Source organism: Mus musculus, chromosome 11 (assembly GCF_000001635.26).
Source record: "Mus musculus strain C57BL/6J chromosome 11, GRCm38.p6 C57BL/6J".
In the NCBI taxonomy this organism is placed as follows: domain Eukaryota; kingdom Metazoa; phylum Chordata; class Mammalia; order Rodentia; family Muridae; genus Mus; species Mus musculus.
Window position 1 is genome coordinate 42,579,919 of NC_000077.6, and position 20,260 is coordinate 42,600,178.

The following is a 20,260-nucleotide window of genomic DNA, read 5'->3' on the forward strand; positions in this document are numbered from 1 at the left end:
GAGGTTCGGTCCAGCTAAGCCAAGTTTGGCTCATTTTAGCTGTGGCGATGCATGCATTTATTGTCCTCTGGCAGGAAGGCTGAGGATTTGCTGTCTGACTGCCACGATAAAGGGAAGTGTTCCTCATGCCCCATATTATCTAGCAGGCTGTCCAAGACCTGTTTCCACGGTGGCAGCAGGAAACTTAAAGAATAATCATAGCTACAAAGTTTCCTGAGACAGAAGCTGAAGCTGTGTCGGCAACACTGCTGATTAAAGCAAGCATTGAAGGCAGCTCAGATTTAGGGTACAGTGAAAGAATCTACCTCTTAATGGCAGAAGCTACAAATTCACATTACAAAAAAGAGTGAATACAATGAAAATGGTTAAATACAAATGTCCTTCGCTGACCCTATATTTTCAGCAAAAATATACCAAACTATGCTCTAAAATGAAAAAACGGAGCCCAGTATAGTATCTCTACAGTGTTACATAATACATCAGACATATGGCTTTGTGTCATAATGTAGGGTGGCAATTATATTGACCAAGTGGTTGGATTCTTTACCAATATTAAAGAGGATTAAGTTTGATTCCCATTTATGATACTAGGGAAAGTAAGCTGACCTCTTTAAACTGTGGGATCTTTATCTATAAAGTAAGGAAAATGAATATATGTCAGAGGGTTTATTAAAGCCAGGGTGAGGTGATGCTTAAGACGCACTGGGCTTCTTACAGAAAGTGCTTTAATCACATAAGCCAGTGGCTGTTTTATAAAGCCCCTTCTCTATCTCTGTTCAGTGAATTCTTCCCAGCTCTCTCAGACAAAACAGCAGTGCCATATTTAACTGTGCGCATCTGTCGACATGAGTGGCATGTAAGCCATCATTCTCTAAGTCCTCCCTCTTGTGTACATAAACCCTCTTACAGAACATAAACCCAGTCAGCCTCAATAACTGTGTATTAAATATCTGATGTTTGCCATCTTTCATTCCATTTTGAGAATGTAAGCAGTGTATGTTCTGTTTAAATAAGATCTTAGAGTTGAGAGATGGAAATACAGTCTGTGCCAGATAACTTATATTAAACATATTGAATGCTCTTACATATTATACAAGAACCAATATTATAAAAAGAGTATTACTGGTCAAGTTCTATCCTAACAGTCCATGGCATAGATAAACAGCTTTTCTAGATCTAATATCCCTCAGTCTGAATTGTCTGCTGCCACCATTTTTATTAGAGATCCTCAGCTCACCTTGTATCCCAGCAAGGATACATACAAGTGTGGGTTAAGATGGAAAGATCTATACTGGTCTTTGACGCAGGCAGCCGGGCCTTTACTTCCTTTGTCACCTCTTATTAGGAAGCAGATGGGTTGGTGTCACAGTTGATGGCTCTTTATTGCACAGCTGTGTGCATCTCCTTGCCCATTCAATTGGCCTTGTTAATTTAAACGTCTTCCATTATCACTCTTGAGTTAGCACACTCTTCTGTGTGTCTATTTCCACCTATCACAAGGGAGCATTATTGTATTTGAGCTGCAGGTATTGGATCCCTCTGGAGACTAGTGCGGCAGATTGGTTCCCCAAATCTATCAACCCAGAGAAAATCATTACTAGAGTTCTGAGCCCTTTCAAAGAGTACATGCTAGTTCACTCTAGGAATGACAACACCTAGTAAAAACCCAGAGCATCTGGAAATTTGACTAAACACGACTAAAATTTGGTAAACTACTTCTTTAGACCATGACCAGCAGTCTCAGCATCCTTTTAATGGCTTTGAGGTAGAAGGATGGAACTTGCAAGTCTCAACCCACTGATGATGCTCAGGCTTGGAAGTTTTCCTTTCTGCCACCCAGCAAATGGTTTCTGGGCTTCACTGTGCTCAGAGAGATTTGACAAGTCACAAGTGGATGAGGTAGCACCACACTGACAATTCAGTTCACCCAGCTAGGACAAGTTCTGGCTTGAGTTAAGACTTGCACAAAAGAAGAGAATTAAGAGCCAGGAATGCTTCTTGACATTCTGGTCATTGAAACCAGCACAGCCACAAAATCTTCTAATTCAGACTTAACACAGTTCTGAGAAGTATGTTGGCAGACAATCAACTAGCATGCTCTGAAACAAAGCTGCAGGGATGGAAAGAGACACAGTAAAAGAAAATGAAAGCATGGGTGAAAGAGGAACATTGACATAGACCATTTCAAAGCCCTGACATGGGCTGGAGAGATGGCTCAGTGGTTAAAAGCACAGACTGCTCTTCCAGAGGTCCTGAGTCCAACTCCCAGCAACCACATGTTGACTCACAACCATCTATAATGAGATCCAATGCCACCTTCTGGTGTGTCTGAAGACAGTGACAATATACTCAAATAAAGAAATAAGTAGTGCTAATGTTAGGACAGCAGAAGTGAAGGATCAAATACTTCAAATAATTGAGATAACTCCAATCAAGAGTTCCTCATAATTCACAAAGGGTGTAAGCCAATGATGAGGAATTTGAAAGGGAGAGAATACTAATAAAAGATGGTGTGTAGAATGTGTAAGGGTCCATGATTCACCAAAGAATAATATCCCAGACTAAAATAGTATGTAAAGTCAAGTAGTGTTTTATTCTGCAGAAGTACAGCATGCTGGGGTCTCCAATTACCAAGATAGACACAACCAAGTAAGCTTGCAGGCCTGATTAAAAGCACATTAGGGTATTCTGTGGTAAGTGACCTTTATCTTACTCCATCTCTAGGGACATTCTACTATTGGGGCATGTGGGCTGGAAACTGATGCTGAAGAAGTCTGGAAACTGCTGCTGACCCATCATCCTTGCCTCAGGCCAAGTGGATGGGCAGCTGCTAATGGCAGGGCAGTTTCTGATGAGCTGCCTGAAGCTTGGGGATGTTATCTCTAGTAACTGACTTACCTGGGCTTGCTTGGACTTGCTCAATTCTTAGGCCTTGTGTCCTAAACTGCCCATTTGAAGCCTGTCATGGAGTCAACCAAGCCTTCTCAATGCCAAATTTCAATGTGACTGATGGGTTTTCATTCAGTTTTGAACCACTTAGACAGATAATGCAAGTATTTTCTCTGTTTTTCCTTTCCATATGGTTGGTAAAGTATCATTAACTTGTTTTCATTCAATTTTATTTACTATTCTTTTACATTTTATTTTCAGCCGTTCTGTCTGTGTTATCTTTGAAATTGATGGTCATTGCATAGCCCACTGTAACCTCCAACATGTAATCGTCCAGTTTTATATTGTGCTGATATTACAGAACTGTGTCACTATGCCTGGCTCTCAACCTCTTCTGTGTGTCATAAACTGGAGGAAGGGGAAACATTTGAAAAGTTGCTGATTGTTCTGCTGTGAAATATAGATAAAGCCGTTTTTCATTAGTGAGAGGATGAAGTGTTCCTGAACTTATGACACCACGCATTGAAATAAAATTGGAATAGTTACAAACTTGTGCTAGAATTGTGAACCCAGACGCCTTTTCTTTTTTCTGTAGTATTACTTATTGATAAGTTGTAGACAGTTAAATGAAACCAGGTCTCAAGTCAGTATACCACAATTGTTTTCTAGTATCTGTCATAAGAGGAAAAGGTACTTTTTTAGTTTTGGATCCAATAAAACTTTTGTTTATAAGAGATTAATTTCCTCAGTCCATCCTGTTAGATCCAAGACATCCCTTACCTGACTCTCATGGCAGAGAGAGATTTCACCTTGCAAAATCCTTTAAGCTCTTGCTAGATTAAGGATGCTCTGTCAACAAACAGCATCAGCACCCCCAGGGCTTTGGTAGAAATGCACAATCTCAGGGTTCATATCGAAATCAAGTCTTCATTTTAAAAAGATTTCTGTGTGATTTCTATACACATGGAGTTTGAAAGACACTGGCCTATTTTTTTTTCTTTTTTTTTTTCCATTTTTTATTAGGTATTTAACTCATTTACATTTCCAATGCTATACCAAAAGTCCCCCATATCCACCCACCCCCACTCCCCTGCCCACCCACTCCCCCTTTTTGGCCCTGGAATTCCCCTGTACTGGGGCATATAAAGTTTGCAAGTCCAATGGGCCTCTCTTTCCAGTGATGGCCGACTAGGCCATCTTTTGATATATATGCAGCTAGAGTCAAGAGCTCCGGGGTACTGGTTAGCTCATAATGTTGTTCCACCTATAGGGTTGCAGATCCCTTTAGCTCCTTGGCTACTTTCTCTAGCTCCTCCATTGGGAGCCCTATGATCCATCCATTAGCTGACTGTGAGCATCCACTTCTGTGTTTGCTGGGCCCCGGCATAGTCTCACAAGAGACAGCTACATCTGCGTCCTTTCAATAAAATCTTGCTAGTGTATGCAATGGTGTCAGCGTTTGGATGCTGATTATGGGGTGGATCCCTGGCTATGACACTGGCCTATTTTTTAAGCCAAAACTTTTCTGAATTTTTCTGTGTTATTTGAAGACTGAGAGTTTATGAATTTGGACAAGTAATGTGTTTATATCTGAACCATTACATTAATGACTTTTCTCTCCAAACACAATAAAAAGTTTTAAGAAATGCAATATAGTTATACTTCCATAAATTATTACAAAATCACCCTGTACCTATATGGAGATTTAAAATGATTGTTTTACTAGGGGCAATGTTTAAAGTCAATCACTTGACATTTTACTTGAATGTGATAGATTTTATAGTCTTTTGTTTCACACTAGTTAAATTTTATGAGTGGTAAAACACACATACATACACAATCTTTGGCACAGGAATGAATGTTGGGCGCGTACGCGTGCACACACACACACACACACACACACACACACACACAGAAACACACATACAATCTTTGATGCAGGAATGAATGTTGGGTTATGGCCTATGATAAACTTCCTAAGCAAGCACTACACAATCAAGCCTGACCTTCCCTCAGCCAATTATTTTGAACTGTTTGAAGTCTAGAAATGGTTTTACAGCAGAGCACTCGTGTTTAGCTGTTCATCTAAAGAGCCGTGGAAAGAATGTGATAGAGTCTGAGAAATCACTGAGTATCTCAGCAGTACCTATTGTTAAATTTAAAAAGCCATGGCTGCCTCTTAAAATTTTCTCATGACTTTGGCATTGATACTACACACGCTTGTACATTTTCACAACATTTAGGTCCATCTATATGATGGATTCCATTCTAATTGTAAGCTTCTCATTATGGTCACTTAATTTAGACACTAGAATTGTGATTAAGACCACCCCCACACACACACACACACACAAAGACCACTTAGCTAAATCCCTGCCTGCTTTGCTCCACAAAAGGCAGTTCCATCTCTTTTATTAAAATTATTTTCTTGGAAATTTATTTGTGATAAAATCTGCTAAAGATGGATTACTTCTAATGGTTCATAAGTCTTCTCATGTGCTTCTCTGGAGTGCTTGGTAGGCATTGTTAAGAAGACCATTATGAGTGAACAATGTGTGAACTATTCTCACCCAGCATTTCATGGAATGACTGCATCTGGATAGGCATTTTGTTTGTTTATTTTTCTCTGCTATGATAAAGATAAGTAGAATTAGATGGATTATTTAATCCATGAGTTCCTTTCCTTTACTGTGTTAAAGGTCCTGTGCCTACAGACAGTGGCCCAAATGTGCTCCTATTCTCCAATGCATTGATGATGGAAACTTTTTCCATAAAGTTCTTTATAAGATGAGTGTTTATTAGATTAAAAATAAAGATTTGCTAACAGCTCCTCAGAGACTCAGTGACCACATGAAAAACTGAATACTAGGAAGGAATCACACGCTAAATTTTTAGAAATGAAGGGTTTGATTCAGGAAGCTTTCAAAGTGCTATTTAATAATCCTGAAAGGCAGCAGGGAGTTTGACTTCAAATGGTCCTTATTATGATTCTCTAACAAATGAACTAATATCAAACTCATGTCTACTGTGAATTGCCCATTAATATTGACCTATGATTCTCATTAATTGCCAACTTGTGGAAACAGGATATTATAAATAGATTAAAACAACTGCTAAAAGTGCTGATTGGGATGATAGATAGACAAGGAGGTGTAAATATAGATAATCCTTCAGAACGTTTATCAACTCCACTGAGAAACAAAGCTTCAATAAGTTATAAGAGGACAAAGTCACCTTAATTGCCCTCTATCAAAAGTAAATCATGGCTCCTTGCCTTGACCAGCAGGGTAGAATTAGCTCTTGTTTTGCAGGTGAGCTATCCCTGAGGGCATGAGAGCAGTACATCTATTTCTGCTACTCCCCTGCTGCAGCACTCTAGAGAGTCAGTCCTACATCTAGTCTAGCCACCATATTAGAGTGGACACTGATGACATAGGCAACAGAAGAGCCAGCCCCAAGGACATTTGTGTTGGATATCTAGCTCTGCCCTTTGATAGCTGTGGCATTGAATAGGCCAGCAAAGGGAAGGCAGGAGAGGCCACCCCTGTAGTGAGTATATAAGATAGCTGGCTGTCTGACCATTTTAGATACCTCTCAAGTCCAGTTCCAGGGCTTTGAACTGGTCTACCCCAACATCTACCAGATTCATGAGTGTGGGAAGGAGCCAGTCCTACAAATCTAAAACTACAGGATCTCCATGGCACAGGGCCACAACAGAATATCTGCAAGAAGTCTCAGTGCAGTTCTAGTATTGATTGTGTGACAGAAGCCAGACCAAGGATACATTTCAATGAACATTTGAAAGCAAAAAAGTATAGGCAAAAGGATGTCCTGTGGGACACGTTGTGGCAAACTACAGCTTCCACAGATTTTTTTTTTCTCTTTTGGAGAGAGAGGTTGCAAGGATAGAGATCCAGTATGAGGGGACAAAACTGGGAGATGAGTGGTATTGAGATGCATGATATGAAATTTACAAAGAATCAATAAAACGATAAAAATCTAAAATGGTGGTATCAGCAACTTTTCTCGTATTAATGTTCTCATTAATCTCCATGGCTTAATTTCTTGGAAAATGTGCATATTTTTACAAAGTGAAGTTATAAAATTTAACATTCATTTAATACGTAACAAGTCGATTTGTAGACGGACAGTAAAGAGAGAAAAACACTTTAAAATGCCAAGTTGTGGTGTAAAAATAATGGCACACTTGTGAGCATAAGCTTAGTTATTGTGTACCTCTGTTTAAAAGTGGCATTCCCACTCCTTAGATCTTTAGTAATATATTTATTTACTGATATTTGAAAGCAAAAGTCTCTTCAAATCATAACTCCTATACACTGATTTATAAATATACATATCTGTACCTCCCAATCAAAAGTGATGTCATAAAGCAGCTGCCTATCAGTTTCATTCTTCCAGGTAGATTGTGATGAATCTGTGCTTTGTGTATTCATAGCCCACCTGAGTTTAGTATGTAGGTTGTGCTTTTGATGATACAACCAAAAATAATGTGGTGCCTCAGATTTAGGGATTCCATGACTAAAATATAAAAGGTAAGTTTGATTTCTGAGACATGAAGGCAGCACTTCAGTCCAGGGACACCTTCTGATGTGTTCTAAAAGGAATCTAATTATTTTCATTATGGATATTATGAAAGTCAAGTCATGCACATTTGCATATATTTTCTTCGTTTTCTAATCACTCAGAGACTGCTAAGCATTTCTCTAGAGAAAATTCAAAGTACAGAGAAAACTAGGTCTGTTTAAAACCAATGCTACACGGTATATCAGACTGTCTTTTTATCTTGCCTGCCCTAGCTCAGTGAGATATGATTGGCCTTTCATCTTCAGAAACCAGGGTGGAGCGGGGTGAGAATGCATTTGTTTTTCTCTTGGAATATTTTAGCCTGCTCTAACCAAAATGATGTCAAGACACTTTGGCTTTTGAAGACTGGCAGTAGCCAAGAAATATGATTAATGTGCTATATCATCGTGTTAGGATCCAAAGTCATAGGCATCAAAGTGACCTTTAAGTACTTGACTCCTAGGTTCCAAGCCTTTAGAGACGTTCTACAAATGCAGTTAAATCAGTCATTTTTCTAATCATGCAGCCCCTGTGTCTGCTCATGGAAGCATAAAACGATGGCGCGCAGCAAAATGCTATTCAGTTGTAATATTTCATACTTTTAAATTATCAAAAAAGTAATAGTAATCCTCCTGTACAGTTATATAAAGTAGGAGTGGAGAGTCCACATTTTTTTTTATAGGTCTAGTACCTAGATGGTGAGCCTCACTCCACTGGAGTACCCTACCTCCAGAAATATATTGATAGCACAGTTGGAGTTGATGGGTTATGAATTCTAAAATAAAACAAGAAAACAGGAAGTTCCAGAGGTGGGTATGAAAGGAGATAAGGGGAGGAACTGAGGTAAATGTAATCAAAATACGTTGTGTGAAATTTGAAAAGAATTAAAATTTAAATAGTAGAAACTCAAAAATGTACACTTTCCCCCCGTAATGCACCTCTAAACATGAGTATTGTTTTTATTATCTTGATTCATGTATGAGAAAATAAAGGATAAATAATGGTAACATAATTTTGCAAGACATGGGGGAAAATATGTGACTAAGAACGACTGGGTAACTAACCTTTAAATTGTTCTTATAACATTTAAAAATCCATTTGGAAAATATTTACTTAGTACATAATAGAGGTATAGCCAAGGTTTGTGTGTGTGGGGGGGGTGTATTCATAGTGTATAAATACATAAATAAATCATTATTATAAATAACTGTCCACTCAAATCAACATGTGCACTAAATCAAAATGCTATTAATACAATGATTGTACTGAGTGCCTCTCCTCTAGCAAGTATTACTTAGCAGACACTGTCACACACATAGATGTAGTTCTTAGTAATGGTTCCACTAGAAGAACAAATGACAAGCAAATCCTATGCTGTCTTGTTGAAGTGCATCCCATTTTTCTTATGAATTCCTCTGTCTATGGATGTGTAAGATTCACAGTGATGAATGCAAGGATGGTCAGTACTGAGGGCGTGAGGAGGAGAAGAGGCTGGGATGGCCTTCATTAGTTCAGCCCTCATCCTCTGTATGGGAAACATTTAATGACTACTGTCTCTGCTTTTGGTTTTGAAATTGCTTGCCCTTTCTTTACATTAAAAAATGGGCACTTTGCCTCCTCTTAGTATATTGTTTGTCTTATGTTCTCTAGCAACATTGTGCAGTGGGAGAAGTCTATTTTTGGAGCAAAATGGCAACAGTTCCTTATTCAGTCACATGCCAGATAGGTGACTTTAAACACATTATGTCATTTTTCCCTTGTCTTAGTTTTCTCTGCCATCAAGTTAGCATAAAAATAATTCGTACACAATATGGGCAGTCAATCTTAAAATAATGTTTATAAATACTCCTCTCCTATAAAATAATTATTGTAAATATATATATCTATATATTACTTTTATTTTAGAGGTTTTAGTGAAATAGAAGACTATATTTAATTTGCAGTTGATAGCATCCTTTTCCTTATCTGCTAGACAGGCTTCCACATGCTACCCAAAATATAGTTATCCAAGATGCTTACTTAAAGGCGAAAGCAAGTCCCTAGGTCAAATCATCAGCTCCATAAGCTTCCTATGCTCTTGGGACAATAAACCCAGATTTATTGTTCTTGAGACTCTACCTCTCAGTAAAAGGCTACTATTTACTATCTGCCTACCAAACTTGATGATATCTGTAAGTGATAATTACTATTTTCTAAGCTCTTTCTGTGGGGACTGATTGTGCCTTCTTATTTCACAAATACCCCCTTTCATGCTTATATATGACAAATCCAATTTTAGGATACATTTCTAAGTACCTGGCTTAATTGGCTCTAAAGACCACTGTCCTTTCTTTGTAAATTGCTTTTAATAACGACACTATCTCATAACTACCTCATAACTGAGCAATGTGTATAAAGAACAGACAATAAATTAAATTGCATTTGAGATACCAGTCTGGACCATGAGTTCCCAATATCAGTAAATGTATAACCTTCAAATAAATGGGGTATGAATACTCTGCAGAGAATTTGTTTATTATGCCATTAACTTATCACTTAGAATGTGATAAAATCTTCAAATTTATTTCTAAATCAAAGTTTTATATCAAAACAGACATTCCAGTTTGAAAGATCTCTAGATTAGCTTGAACCAATAAAAATGTAATCAATTAAAAGTCCACAATTCTGTTTCAATAGACAAATGGTGTTTGAAAGTGTACCAAAAAATTTAAGAAGTTCACCAAAATCCTACACTCTGGAACTAGTCATACTGATGCTCAATGAGATTTAAAACCCTGTATTTGTGCATTGAATAAAAAGAAATATGCTAGTAAGAATGGATGGAACTTCAAATGCCCTTAAGTTTGCCATCATCAGAACTGAATGGTAGGCTGTGCAGAAAATAGAGATGTCTCAGTGAATAAAAAAATACTTTCAGTGCAAGCATGGGGCTTCAGTTCAAATCCTCAGAACCTATGTAAAGCTAAATACAGTGGCTGTGGCTGGAATCTCAGGACTCCTATGGTGAGTGAGAAATCAGACACAAGAGACTTCCCAAGTGCTCACAAGACAGCTAATTTGGCATGCGCAGGAGCAAAACAAGAAAACTTGTCTCAGACAAGGTGGAAGGAGAGTACCTTTCCCTTGTGTAGTAGCTATAAAGTAGGTAAAAAACAAATACCTGTTTGCCCTTCTGCCTTCACATATGTACCACATGCCTTTGCTCACATAGAACCATGTACATGTAAACATGCACACATTGAATGTTTTAAATGGTAGCTTTTTAGTTTATTTGCCTTTGGTTTTTACAGATTTAACCCCTTCATTTTGAAAACACAGAGGTGGTTTATTGATCATGATCTCTGTGAAGCTAAGTGTTAAACGACAGGTATTGTGGTTGTCTGTGTCACATTATTTACTAGCAAGCCAAAGTCAGGGATCCTAAACACTCTTTAATTTGTTTTTCTGAGTTTAAAATTAAGGGGCCAATCCCCAGACTTATAATATTCAGCTATGAGGATCCAATAGATTTTTGAAGACATGAGGGTGGCATCTCTTCACATGCCATATATAAAGATATAACACATCCATTTTGTTTGAGGGATATGTTTGTGGCTAAGTCTAGATGAGCCTATCAATTATTAAAATATATTAGATTCTGCTGCATATATCTCTCTGAAAGTTCTTTTTATAGTCTAATATATACACTTGTTACTCTTACAGATGGCTACACAACTTTCTGTGCTTGTTATTACAATATATTTTTATTATATAAAATCCTTTCACCTGAGAATATCTAATGATGAGCATGATATGAATGCCATAAATAAGAGTTCATTAAAGGGAAGCATGCTTTCTGAATGTACTGTGCATTTGTTGTATCCATTCCTATCTACTAGAGACTGTTAAAACCAATTGGATTTGAAGTGTTCAAAAACTTCAATGAGAAAAATGAGATTTTGTTTTTGGAGATGTGGTTTATGAAAAAGTAATTACTCATTTCTTCATGATTACTTCTTTTCTGACATGAAATGAAATATTTTATAAGTCAAATCATCTATATTAGAGGGGGCTGACTTGAGGGCATTTAGCACTAAATTAATCACTTAGGTTTTTTTTTTCTTCTTTTATTTCTTAGGCACAACGTAGAATTGTATGATCCGTGATCATGTTTCATATACAGGGGAAGATTCACAAGCAGATTGATGTACATTTGAACCCCCAAGTGCAGCACGTCCTACTTTTAATAGGAGGATTCTGTTAACTTTTCTAAGCCTTTGACACCTTGTGTGGGTCTGTGGATACCTCCCTATGACGAGATTGTGTGAGGAGGAAATGCTTCAGTAGACTTCAAATGCTTAGACTGATTGCTACTTCGCACATCTTACTCTCACTGTAGCTTCTCATACATGCAAGATCAGCTATGTGAGTGTTCTTTCTATATGTCTGTTTCCTGTTTGAGCACTCACGTGTGTTTCCTCTTACAGATGGCTACACAACTGATGACATTGAGTTTTACTGGCGCGGCGATGACAATGCAGTCACAGGAGTGACAAAGATTGAGCTTCCTCAGTTCTCCATCGTAGATTATAAACTCATCACCAAGAAAGTTGTTTTCTCCACAGGTTCGTATCAGGGAGAAGATTTAAGCGAAAAGAACTCCATTCCATTTTGTTTTTCTGATGAATAACTTGATATGGAGTTGGGGGTGAGAGCAGTGGCTCTGTATCCTAGGAACCAGCAGAGTAGAAGCTATGCTATAACTCCTATTTCTCAAGAGGTCCCTTGTACCATTCAGAAACAGCCAAGTGTTTCTGAAAAGCAGTCTCAAGTAGAGCCCAACCCTCCTCTTCACCGCTCATGTGCCAGAGGAAAGATGGGATTTAGAGATGGAGTGTAGAAAGACTGAGGGAAGGAAAGGTGACTCAGACTGAGGTGTCTCAACTTCTGGTAAAATCACTTTTTTAAAAAACATTATAGTTTGCCAAGGGCAGTTCATTAGGCCCCTAGAGGTGAAGCATGGCGTCCTCTAAAGTAAGTAACCTTGAAGGCCATGTTTTCCTCAGAACATGAGAATTTCATTAGCTCCAGCTTATCTTTGAGCTGACATCTTCCAATCACTGCGATGACACAGACCCCTTTACCTCAAGATCTCAGGCATCTGTGATGTTGTGGGTGGCTGCATGAGTTTTCTAAAGATGATATGGGAAGGCATTCACTTGCTAGAAACTACTTCGGTGGAAGTAATAGGCTTGCTGGAATATTCCTCTTGGTGATTTTCTTGTTGAAATGAATCCAACAGGCACATAAATAACTAACTCCACTGTAGATTTGGAGAATCGCCTTTCTGCCAAAGATTCTGATACTTAGAGAGCTGTAAACCACTTTCTGCAAAATCTGTGTTGTGACTTAGTAAAAATACAAAGTTAACTCTAGCTTAAGAGGGGTGGAAAAAAGCCCGGAAGATTTCTGTGAGCCTGGGGTTTCTAAATCCCTATAATTCCATGGAAAGGATATCCTTCTGAAAATATTTGGATTGCGTATATGCTAAGACTTCTGATGCTTTAGCCCCCCCCTCAAAAAAAAACTAATTAATACTTTCTTATAAACAGCAAGAATATTGACTTTCCTGCCTTTGATAGTGTGAACCTTTCACACTCCAAGCTGGCACACTCCAACATGTCTTCTCTGTAATTTTAACTCCCCAGAACTCCATAGTCAAATGATTCATATTTAAGAAACTTTTATTGTTTGGTACCTGGAGGAGTGGGATTGCCCTGGTGGTTCAGGTTTTTTGGTAGCCTAGTACATACTAAACGTTATGTCTTTAGCATGACACTTGTACTTTGGTTTATATCTCATAAATCTTACTTAGAGATGGTAATTCTCTACATTTTCCTGAGTGACTACTTTAGACTATAATACAAGTAATTTAGTTGCTAAGGAAAGAAAAGGCTCTACACAGTGAAAGACACCTGGGTTCTGATCACAGACTGAAAATGCATTTTATGTTTTCTGAGGGTGTTTGTTACTGCCACCAGGGCCTTCAGCTTTATTCTTATATTAAAAGATGAAAAATTGTAGGGTAAGTGTGCTAAGAAAGAGTTGAAATAGAGAAACCAAGTGACTGCACAAATCGTGTTTTCCTAGCAGTTGCAGAGAATTGATATCTTTGATGTAAAACATGAGGCTGATCCGGAAGAGGAAGGTTTCTTTAGTCACTGGTAAGCACAGGATTATTCCACACTTGACAGTCCTGCTGCTCATTAAAACACCTGGGATCTCAGACTATATTTACAAAACAAAATGCCCTTCAACCATAGCTAAAATTACATTTAAGAAGGAAGTACAAAGTTTTTATGGGCTTTTAATGGAAAGTACCTTATAAATATTGATAATGATGATGTTCTCAAATTGCCTTTCCAGGTTCTTATCCCAGATTGTCCCTAAGCTTTAAGCTGAAAAGGAACATTGGCTACTTCATCCTGCAGACATACATGCCATCAATTCTGATTACCATTCTCTCCTGGGTCTCCTTTTGGATTAACTATGATGCCTCTGCTGCACGGGTTGCATTAGGTAAGCCATTTGTAAACTGTGGAATTCTCTCTCTCTCCTCTCTCCTTTCTCTCCTCTCCCTCATCTCCCCCTCTCTGCCCCTCCTCCCAAGTGGTGTGTGTGTGTGTGTGTGTGTGTGTGTGTGTGGCCAAACATGGATGCCTTCCTTTCCTCACACAGAATTTTGCGGTGTTTAAGATGGGACTTTTCCTAATAAAAGAGTTCAGTCATGAGATTTCTAAGATCTGATTCAGTGTTAAATCAATTAAACACAAATTACAGCTCTTCCATGTCAAAATCAGTTAATGGTAGAACTGTTGGTAATGAAATTGGTTTCATCAGTTTGATAGTCTTATCAAAACATATTTTGTATAATAATGCTTGCATAATTGCTCAATTTGTCTCCATGCTTCTTCACCTGCTGAATGCTCCTTTTATCTCCTATCCCAGCACAGAGATGTACTATATAATATATGCATACATAAAAAATTTTCTGATGGTTTATTCATGTTTCAAGATAGCACGTAGAGGGCAAGAGACAGAGTCACGATGCTGGGACATCCTTTTTTGTCTTAGTTCATCATATGCCTAACTTTGTTTTTCTATCATAGCATCAGATGTGAATAAATCACATTTAGTAAACATTTAATGCAAATTGTATGACCTCTTGCTCAGATTTCTCTATTTACATTTCTGACTAATCCCTTTTAGAATTGGGAATTGTTTGGCTTCACCATAAGATCCCGATACAGTCATTACACTCATAGAAAGGCCATTCATTTCTCATTCAAAAACATTTGCATCTAACATGTGCTGACACAGTGAGGTGCTGAAGATGCATTTCTCCTTTTCTGAAATACATTCTAGCAGAAAATATAGATAAGAGTCTTAAAAGCAAGGAAATGGAAGTCTCCTTGACATCCACCAACCGACCAGATAATAGAAATGCAGTCCATATACACAATGGAACTTATTCAACTGCAAAAAAAAGAAATGAAAATAGAGGAAAAGTAGACTAATCTGGAACTTATATTAAGGGAAGTTCTTGGAAAGAAAAATTGCCAGATTTTTTAATCTCATGGGGACCCTAACTTGATATGTATATATGCGTGTATGTGTGTGAATGAAACTGGAAGAGAAACCATGAGAGGAAAAAAGGTGTTGTGGAAAGAGAGGAGGGCACCAGACTTCATGAAAGCAAAAAGGTGAGGTGGATGGCAAAAGTGGGACAGAGGGATAGATGTAGACAGAGTAGAGGATGGGCTGTGAGGAGTAACAACATTGAACATGTCATAATAAAGCCTAAAATTTTGCAAGTTAATTTTAAAAAGACAAAAAAAAAAGAGACTCTGAATAACCACCGAAAGTTATCACATAGGTGAGTCTGCAGAGAGAAATAACCAAGTATATTGTAATTATGCCATGGCAGTGGTGCCATGATGAAGACTGACCTCACAGAGAAGTTATTACAGGAGAAAAGACTTGAAGAAAATCAAGATCTAGGTGATGACTGTCCAAACTCCTCCAAAAGCTCCTGGCTTGGGAACAAATGGGAATGTCAATGGAACCTGGCAGAGGCCAGTATTGAGAAAAGTCATAGGGAGGGAGATAGTAGGAGATGGGGAACTAAAGACTCCAGAAGAGATTCAGGAGTGTGATACAAAGTTTTGCTTTTATACCAAGTGAAATAGAGATACAAGCAGGAAAGTGATAGGACTTAGTTCCAGTTCTATGGGGTAGTATTAGATGCTGTTAGGTTAGGCTGAGTTGAACAAGGATGGGAGGAAGGAGCAGTGAGCTCCAGGAATGAGTCAAGTCTCTCTCATGTGTGTTCTTAGACTGACAAAAACTACCCATATAGACTAACCATACATGTACTTTCTGTTTAATTAGTTTTGTGATACTCTTCCCTAAGCACTGAAAGAAAGGTCTCACTGGAGAAAGGTCCATATATAGTCATATCTAAGTGCTGCCTTATTCAGGGCTTATTGTTCATAAAATGCTAATAAAGAAATGAAAACCATATACTGTGATTTCATAAAATAAAGCAGATATCTATTTTGTGTCTATTGCACAAACAAGCGATTTATTGATGCTTTAAAAGAAATGCTCAAAATATTTTTGCATTTGAACTATTTATTATTAGGTACACAATTACCTTCAAATGGCATTCAGATTAATACTATAGTCAGGTTTAGTAAGTGTATACTATAGTAATACCTGTTATAGAAATAACTGGGAGTAAAATGAAATTGAAAGTGTTTCAAAATGACTCATACAGAAGAATATCTGAGGTCTGTAAGGAAACATCTTAACTAAAGTCAATTGACGTCCAGACTCATGTTCAGGTAACTACTTACTCATGAGCTCTACGTGACTTCTGTTTAAATCAAAATAGAAGTCACTAATGAGACAGGATTAAAGAAGATGGTTACACTGGAGAAGTCTTTGGAAAATGAAGTTAAACTTTCGAGATGTGATTATGGGTTGTTCCGGAAGTGAATATTCCTGGAATCTCAGTTCAGATGGTATCAGTACAGCTTCTTACCCGTGTGATGTGGCGTCTGTCTGTACTTTGTCTTTTTACTCATCACTACAAAGTTGGGACTGCATCATACCAAGTTCTCTGAATTCCAAATATTTTTACCTTCCAGTGGCATCTCTGAGACTCACTGTTCTCTACTGTTAGAGATGCCTGCTTACTAGACAAGCAATTATAGCCTGAGGTCACATCTCCAATATGGACCACTGTAACTGACTTGTGTCTCATGTCTGTGTGTTATGTATTCAATTGCCCAATTCAAAATCATAAGCACTCTAGTTTCTGTTTCTTTAACCCTATGCCTCTGTCTTTCAAATGTTTGTACTAGTTTGTGTATGTTATCTGCACAATGCATTCAGAGATCCGTATCTGCTCTTTCAATTTACCTTTCCATTGTTTATATGGATTATCATGGAAACCTTTAACCTAGTATTCTTTCTTTCTGCCTTATATTGCATTCCTTCATTCCCATGCTGCTCCCAGGTGATTTCTTAAATTCAATATATCCATTTTTATGCTTACCTACCTTTATGTAGCCAGCATTGGGCATTATCTTTAAGTAAGCAAGCTTTCATTTGACCTCCATTCTTCCAATATATCTGTATATATTTGAAAATCTTGAATCTTATTAAAGAGCTGTGAATTCCCTGTAATCCAACCTTTATGCAAAGTTTTCCTACCCATGACATCCTGGGGTTTGCTGTAACCTTTCATCTTTAGTCCCTGGTTGATTAAGCAACAGCCACTAATTTTTCAGAAAGCACCTTCAAAAAAATCTCCATTCTTGACACTGACATATCAGGAATATGAACTAGGATTTCCAATTCTCTACTTCATAAATAAGTATAAATAGAAAAATACAGTTAAAGAATAATTTCCATAAAAATTCATGTTCACTTTAAGTTAATTTTCACATAATTCCAGGAAGGGTCACTAGGCAGATTTACAACAAATTTCCATCAAATAGATAAGTATCTATAAATAAGCTAGCTTTTCTAGATATTATGAGAACAGTAAGGAAACAGGAATGTTATTACTCTAATTTTTTTTTACCCTTTCTTTTTTTTCAGGAATTACAACTGTCCTAACAATGACCACAATCAACACCCACCTCCGGGAAACTCTCCCTAAAATCCCCTATGTCAAAGCCATTGACATGTACCTAATGGGGTGCTTTGTCTTCGTCTTTATGGCCCTTCTGGAATACGCTTTGGTCAACTACATCTTCTTTGGGAGAGGACCCCAGCGCCAAAAGAAAGCAGCTGAGAAAGCTGCTAATGCCAACAATGAGAAGATGCGCCTGGATGTCAACAAGGTACATTTACACAGAAATGGTCTCTGTTGCTCAAACCCAGAGGAATCCTGTGGAACTTGATGGCGTTGTTAGACATAGGAAAACAGGGCATAGGAAACAAAACTGAAATTTCCTTCCAAAATTCCATAAATGATAAGTGAGAGGTAAAATAGGCTCCCCAAACATATCACCCAACTCTTGGATATCCTTTTTTTAACACAATGGCTGCTCAAATTTCCACACAAGCTATTTTCCTATGTATGAGAATCACAAAATTGACATCTCTCTAAATTTAATTAAAAAGAAAAGTCTATTTTATCTTACTCAATAGTGCTTGCTGGTACCTGACCTTAAATATAAAATAAAATTGCATCATCAAACAATGGCTTATACTAAATGAAGGCTCTGAACCTTAGAACTACATTCTCTTTGATTTAAAACACAAATAAACACATTTAGAAATATGTTCATTACCTACCAACAACAACCTCAGTTTTTCCCCTTCTGAGTAATCGAAAAGATGGGAAGAAGTAGGGAAAAGTAGAGTCATTTTCTTAGGTGATGTATGTTTGCTTAAAGCCTTGCTCATGCTCTTAAGCCAGAGCCCTTCCCTGCATAAGCCTCCATCTTCATCAAATGAAGGAGGATCAAAGACTTCCTACATAAATTTGTTTACACGGCGGTTTTGTTTTTGTTTTTTCTTGAAGTCAGTATTTCATCTCGGTAGGATGTCCAGAAGAGAATTTTTTTAAAGACTGAATCCTGGGTCCCTCCTAAGCCTGGGCATCATACATTTTAAAGGTTCACTGGGTTGTTCTTATTTGGAACCCATTTTAGGTATCATTGCTTTGAGGGATTTGGGCAGCAGTCTCAGTGGAGGTGAGCTTTTTAGATTCAAATGTAATCTCACCTCGCTTACCATTGTAGAGCTTTCTGCCTTAAACAGAATAATTATGAAGCTATTTCTTCATATTCTATGTTTGAACTTTTTGAGTTAAATGTTTTCATCAACATCTGTCCTAGTGTTTATGATAGGACATAGACTGCTGAACTCATTTAATAATTTATACTGTTGTCCTGGGAAAAAGAAATGTGCTTAAACTCCCTGAACTTATAACCCATAACAATCGTTAACCAGGACACTGACGTGTTAGTGTTAATGTCTTCCACTTCGTTTTAATTCCAAGAATAGAACTCAAGTAATCGCCGCCATTGAAATTTACTTGTAGACAGGACCATGGAATTTTCTGGGTCACGATCTCAAATTAACCATAGGGCTGATGTTTGTTTATTTTTTAAATTAAAAACATCTTTCTCAGAAGATATTTATAATGATAAATTTTATCTGTCATCTATGAAAGCCAATAAGCATGGGTCCTAGGAACTGTTCATTTATTCTCAGGGCTTGGGTATTCTACAGCGGTAATCTTTTGGCTGCTAAACAACGATAGCCAGCCTACTGGTGTGCTTTTCCCAGGTTGACAAATGAGAGTATTGTTAAAACTGCTTCATGATTCACCAGATAGAGTATCCTAAGTAAAGAAAACAGAAAGAATAATAAATAAAAGTGTCTCCTAGGACTGGAGTTTGAAATCAGTTTCAACAATTGCCTGGTGCAAGTCCGACTTAATAAGATAACATCTGATCTCTTTTCACCTCGCCTACCTGATCTTTTTTATACTAATTTGCATTTAAATGATAAATTTAAGATTGAGGCAGAGAAGATTTTAAATAAATGGAACCTAAAGAGCCTTACAAAGTTTTAAAGTCAATTGTTTCCAGATGGAAGCAGGGAAAAGCTCATGGGGTAGGCACTTTTTGATAATGAAAAGCCCGGCTTCCTGGCTGAGGGTGGGCACAGTGCAGATCATAGCAAAACAAGGAACACAGGAGACTGGTACCTTCTAGTATATCATTGGTTTCCAAACCGGGGGGATTTTGCCCCCTTAGAGACAGTGTAACAATGCCTAGAGACATTTTTGCTTGTCAAACTGGGAGATAGTGGTTGCTACTGGCATTTCATATGTGAATGCCAAGGATGCCAGTAAACTTCCCACAGTGCCCAGGACAGCTTACCCAAAGACAAAGAATCATCTTGCCCAAAGTACCCAGCCTTCTTACTTCAAACCTGAGAGACAGAGCTCCACAAAGAATATATTTGATATTTGAGTTGGGTACTCTTTGACCACATGGTATGACTATTTTTTGATTAGCACCCACTCTCCCCCCCAAAAAATATCAAGCACAATTCAACATCAAATTTTAAATCAATCAGGTTTAATATTTGACCCTATGTGACAATAGACAGAGTCAACCTGTCCGACCTTCAGTATGTCGTCTATTAAACAAGATCAATTCTTTTCTCATAGTGTTATTATAAAAATACGTGAAGATTATTGTGATACTGTGAAATG

At 37.7% G+C, this 20,260-nt stretch overlaps 1 protein-coding gene across 6 annotated transcripts in view; it reads left to right on the plus strand.

Annotated features, from left to right (window-relative positions):
* The window catches only part of Gabrb2 (gamma-aminobutyric acid (GABA) A receptor, subunit beta 2), a 213,077-nt gene that overhangs the window by 160,404 nt on the left and 32,413 nt on the right, over positions 1-20,260 (plus strand). For all 6 annotated transcript variants that reach the window (XM_030245560.1, NM_008070.5, NM_001362649.2 and 3 more), the window contains 3 exons: positions 11,940-12,077; positions 13,879-14,031; positions 17,623-17,867. In XM_030245560.1, the coding sequence (XP_030101420.1) occupies positions 11,940-12,077; positions 13,879-14,031; positions 17,623-17,867 (536 nt within the window). The remainder of the gene's footprint in view (positions 1-11,939; positions 12,078-13,878; positions 14,032-17,622; positions 17,868-20,260) is intronic.